Source organism: Hipposideros armiger, unplaced genomic scaffold (assembly GCF_001890085.2).
Source record: "Hipposideros armiger isolate ML-2016 unplaced genomic scaffold, ASM189008v1 scaffold_1393, whole genome shotgun sequence".
Lineage (NCBI taxonomy): Eukaryota > Metazoa > Chordata > Mammalia > Chiroptera > Hipposideridae > Hipposideros > Hipposideros armiger.
The window spans coordinates 96669-102196 of record NW_017732743.1 but is presented as its reverse complement, the minus strand read 5'-3'; the positions used below and the strand labels follow the sequence as shown (position 1 = coordinate 102196).

The 5528-nt window shown below is 38.4% G+C and overlaps 1 protein-coding gene across 1 annotated transcript in view; it reads left to right on the top strand.

Annotated features, from left to right (window-relative positions):
- LOC109377411 (zinc finger protein 605-like) overlaps window positions 1-5528 on the top strand; it is an 84497-nt gene that overhangs the window by 45281 nt on the left and 33688 nt on the right. The window contains 1 exon segment of the mRNA XM_019633740.1: window positions 57-1037. Coding sequence (XP_019489285.1) covers window positions 57-1037 — 981 coding nt within the window.

Below are 5528 nucleotides of genomic sequence, written 5' to 3'. Positions count from 1 at the left end.
CTGTTCCCATCCTCCCAATTCCCCAATTAAAAAAAATTTTTTTAAAACCCAAAAATCTCCCACCTCATAACACATCAGAGAATTTATATAAGAGAGAAACCTTATGAATGCATTGACTGTGGAAAAGATTTTGTACATGCATCACAACTCATTGTACATCAGAGCAATCATACAGGAAGAAAACCTTATGAATGCAAGGAACGCGGGAAAGCCTTTAATAAAAAGTCACACTTTATAACACATCAGAGAATTCACACAGGAGATAAGCCATATGAATGCAGTGAATGTGGAAAAGCTTTTATAGACAACTCACAGCTTATTGTTCATAGAACTCATACAGGAGAGAAACCTTATGAATGCAGGGAATGTAGGAAAGCCTTTAATAAAAAATCATCCCTTATAACACATCAGAGAATTCATACAGGAGAGAAGCCTTATGCATGCAGTGAATGTGGAAAAGCATTTATAGATAAGTCACATCTCATTGTCCACCAAAGAACTCACACAGGAGAGAAACCCAATGAATGCAATGAGTGTGGAAAAGCTTTCATATGAAAGGCAATGCTCATTGTCCATCAGAGCACACATACAGGAGAAAGACCCTTTGTCTGTCTTGAATGCCAAAAAGCCTTCAGCAGCATGGCAATGCTCAGTAGACATCAGTTGGTTCACACAGCAGAGAAACCCCATGGGTGCAATGAGTGTGGAAAAGCTTTCCACCAGAAAAGCCATCTTATTATCCACCAACGCTGCCATACTGGAGAGAAACCCTATGGACGCATTCCATGTGGTCAAATCTTTAACCAGAAGTCACAGCTCATTAGACATCAGAGACGTCACTCAGGAGAGAAACCATATCAATGCACTCAATGTGGGAAATCCTTTTTTGAAAAATCATACCTCAGCGTCCATCAGAGAAGTCATGCAGGACAGAAACCTTATCAGTGTAGTGAATGTGGGAAAACTTTCTCTGTCAAGTTCTTTCTCACTTCACATGAAGAAATTCATACAGGAAAGAAATCTCAGAAACACAGTGAGTGCTGCAAAGACTTTAGTGAGATGTCAAATCTCACTGAATATAAGAGAATTCACACAAGAGACAGCCTATGAATGTGGTGAAAGGTAGGATACTTTTAATTTTAGGATATATTAATTTTAGCCTTTGTAAATTTCAGAAAACTTAGAGGAGAGAAATCTCTTAAATGCAGTGAATATAGGAAGATTACTTGCCACCAACATAGTCTCATTTTTCATTAGAGAAAGGCAATATGAATGAGTTGAAAAGTCAAAATCATTTCTTGAGAAATTCCATTATACATCACACAGAAGTGAAACCTGGTGAGTGTAACAAATGTTCTTGACCTGTTATCATAAAATATTCAATTTTCACTGAGGAAAACTCTCACAAATGTTGTAAATCGTGGAGTACCTTTCATACAAATGAGTTTTCATACTAAAGAATACAGATGACTGAAGATTTGTAAAAAGGGATGCCTCTGGCCTGAAGTCAAAACTTACTGTGCACCAGATAATACTTATTAAGAATTAGCATAGTGTAATGATGGTGGGAAAAGTTGTTTACATATAAACAACTCTATAATAAAAATTCTGATCTTGTCCAATTAACACCTATTTATAGAAAATGTACACAGTAGTCATGTATGAAGAGCAGACAACTTTAGCATGCCAAATGACACTTGGTTTCATGTTTGAATATATTGCATAGTCAAAGCAGTAAATTAAGAAAGGTCCCAGATGTGTGTATTTGCTTTGTGTCTGAATATTTTTGTAGAACATGCAATTAATCATTTTCAGATTTAATAAGATAATGAATTTTGTGTACCATGAAATTCTTGTTCCAGTTTGTATGTGTAGTATCCACCAAAAAAATGCCAACATTGTAAATTTTTGCATATCATATAAGTTGCAAGGGAAGTAATTAGGCTTAAGATTAAACAAGACTGCAACTTAACACCATTTATATTTTTGTTTTACTGTTTACTGGTATATGCAAATAGAATTGGAGTTCTTTTCAGTCCTTTGAAATAACAAATTTTTAAAAACAAATTGTCTTCCGGTTGTCACTGGAAAAAAAATTTTTAAATATTGAGATTTAAGAGTGATGAGTAATCACAGCTCTTCTCCCAATGAATTTCTGAAAAACTGGAAGCAGCTGCTATTTTCAAAGAAATAAAGATTAAAATGTCACTCTTGGTGGTGGCATTGCTCATATAAGATATGTGACTTGGAGCTGGGCCAGGTTTGCTTCCCATAACTTTAATAAAATATAGGTTTTTTGTTTGTTTTTTTTCCTAGGGTTTCCATAACAGAATACTATAAATGGAATGGCTTAAAACAGTAGAAAGTTCTGGAGTGTAGAAGTCCAAAATGAAGGTGTCATCAGGGCCATGTTCCTTCTGAAACCTGATGGGGAATCCTTTCTTGCCTCCCAGCTTTTGGTGACTTGCTGGCAATTTTTGGCATTCTTAGCTTGTAGCTGCATGACTCTAATCTGCCATCATCACATTCTCCCTCTCTGCCTGTGTCTTTACATGGTATCTTATAAAAAACACCAGAAATATTGGATTAGTGACCCACCCTATATCAGTGTGACTTCATCTTAACCAGTTACGTCTGCAACTATTCTGTTTGCAAATACAGTCACATTCTGAGATATTAGGACTTAAAAACATACTTTTGGAGAGAGGCTACACTGATTCTGGTACCAATTCCAATGTCTGTGTGTCGGTGTGCAGGTTTCACACACCAACAAACAATTCTCAGACATCAGCAGGGTGTCCAAGAAGTCAGCTCATTTCCAACACTGTCTACCTGGAGATAGCATCAGATTCCACAGGTTTCGGGTTCAGGCTTACAAGACTGCTCCCTCTTCAGGTACCAGCCACAAGCCCAGGCACTTAACACATGCTTCTCACCAATGGCTATAAATTGGAGGTTCCAACAACCCCCTCCAACTCAGAATGCCAGTCACAAGTCCAAGTTGTTACCTGTAATGGCTGTAAACCAGTTTCCCACAGCCCCCTCCTCTGATTCGATTAATTTGTTAGAATGGCTCACAGCACTCAGAGAAACATGTTACTAGGTTACTGGTTTATTGTAAAAGGATATAACTCAGGAACAGCCATATGGAAGTGATGCATAGGACAAAGTATGTGGGAAGGGGCATGAAGGTTCCATGCCCTCTTCAGGTGCACCACTCTCCAGTCCCCTTGTGTTCACCAACCTGGAAGCTTTCCAAACCCCATGGTGGGTTTTTATGGAGGCTTCATTACATAGGCATGACTGATTAGATCATAGGCCATTAGCAATTGATTCAACTTCTAGCCCCTCTCCCCTCCTGGAGTTAGGGAGTGGGTGGAACTGAATGTTTCAACTCTATAATCACATGGTTGGCTCCACAGGCAACAAGGCCCTATCCTTAGGTGCTTTCCAAAAGTCATCTCAATAACATAACAAAAAACACCTTTATCGCTCTCCATACTTATGAAATTTCAGAAGCTTGGGGAGCTGTGAGTCAGGAATTGTGGATGAAGACCAAATATGTATTTCTTATAAACCACAGTGTCACAGAGAGACCCAATTCATCTATAACACTTAATAATTTGGATGTTTACTAATAGAGATAGTCCCAGTTTCAGATAAGACCCATTTATCTAGGCAGGTACTCACTTGTTACGCCTCCAAAGTAGAGACAGGAATAATAGTCTGCATATAGGCCTCTTTGAGGCACACCCTGCATCCCATACCAGTGGTGTTTACCACCATGACAGATAGAGGAAATTTCATCCTGCCATCAGACTAATGCAAACACAAAAAGGATGTGAGCATAGGCAGCATTTACAGAAACTTTCGATAACTCACAGACGTGATACTTTACCCTTCCTTTGCAGAGAAGGTGAGGGCACAGGGACGTGTGCTTCCCAATATAGTGGACACAGTTGAAATATATTTAATAAGTCTAATTACAAATGCAAGCAGAGAAAATGTTTAAGCAAATTCAAAAAGGGGCAGTCATGCCAATTACATTGAATGTGCAAGCTTATGAAACATTTATACAACAGAACACTAAAAACAGGAAATAATTGGCCGAGAGCCACCCATATCAACGGGATGCATGTCACAAACTAGGTACACAGCTAGTTGCATGAGAATGCACCCAGTGTGTCTTCAGCAGTTATTACCTGTATCAATGTAGCAACTCTCAGACCCAAACAACCTTCTTAAACCCACTTAATGATACCTGGGCCTTGACCCTGTTTCCTGCGTCAGCTGACACAGCCTTAGGCTTATTGATACAGTACAGGAGGGACATTATATGGCCAAAGAAAGGGGGTTCTTTCTGGTTCTGATATGCTTTTTTCTGGAAGTATGGCTGCAGGCAGATTGGCAGGCTGGAGTTCCACTGGCCTTCGCCTTAGTGTTCCTCGATGATATGCTCCATCTCCCAGAGCCTCCAGGGTTTCTCCACCATCAGTGGGCCACAACTTATGGACCAAGTATGCCCCGCTGGCACCCTTCAGTGAGCCCTGCGACTTGCTAGGCTGCTTCCCTTTTGAGTTACTTTGTCATTGGCAAGCTGCACAGACCTGTGGCAGCCACATTTCTCCAATGAAGTGTGAATTTGACTTTGGGATTAAGAGAATCCCTCTTCCAAGTTCTTAGTTCCTCCCTTTCTTAGTTTCCCTGTCTCAACTCTGGAGGTAATGACTCCTTTTTTGCTACTTCTGTATTGCTTGGAGTCCTTTCAATAGTTAACTACTTGTTAAGAACTCTTCAAATTACTGATGATTTCTCCCTCATGCTGAACCCTAAGTACTTTTTATTTAAATTTGAGAAATTTACAAAATAACTATATTTTTCCATATAAAGACAAATATAGACAATTAAAAATAAAAAGCAACTCGAAGATAAAAAATTATGAAAGCTGTTATTATTGTTTGGGGATTGGGGCAAGGGGAGATTTGATCAGGGAGGAGACTAGGTACTGCTTCAATTGTATTGATAGTATTTTTTCCCCTTTTACCTCATAGGTGTTTATTTTTTGAGCATCATCAAAGCACATAAACATTGTACTTTTTAGTAATTATTAGAGTAAAAAATAATTTTGTTATTCTTCAATTTCATCTTTCCTCTGGCATCTTCATTCTGCTATATAGTAGCTGTAATATATTTTTTGGATTTTTTCAACTGTAAATTTCCATTGGGTTCTTTTCTATTGTTTATTTCTCCACTAAGAACTTGAGAACTCTTTCCATTCAAGTGTGTGCATGTGTACCTCACGAATTAGTTATAGCTGCTTTAAAGTCTTGATGATCCTAACGCCCCAGTCATCACAGGTTTGTCATGTGATTATGTTTTCCCTTTATAATCGGTCAGATTTTCCTGGTTCTTTGTATAATTGAGTAAATTCATGTACCCTGTGCATTTTGATTATGATGTTGTGAATCTATCCTGTTACAATCCTCTGGAGAATGCTATTTCTTTTTGTTTTAGAATACAATCAGCCT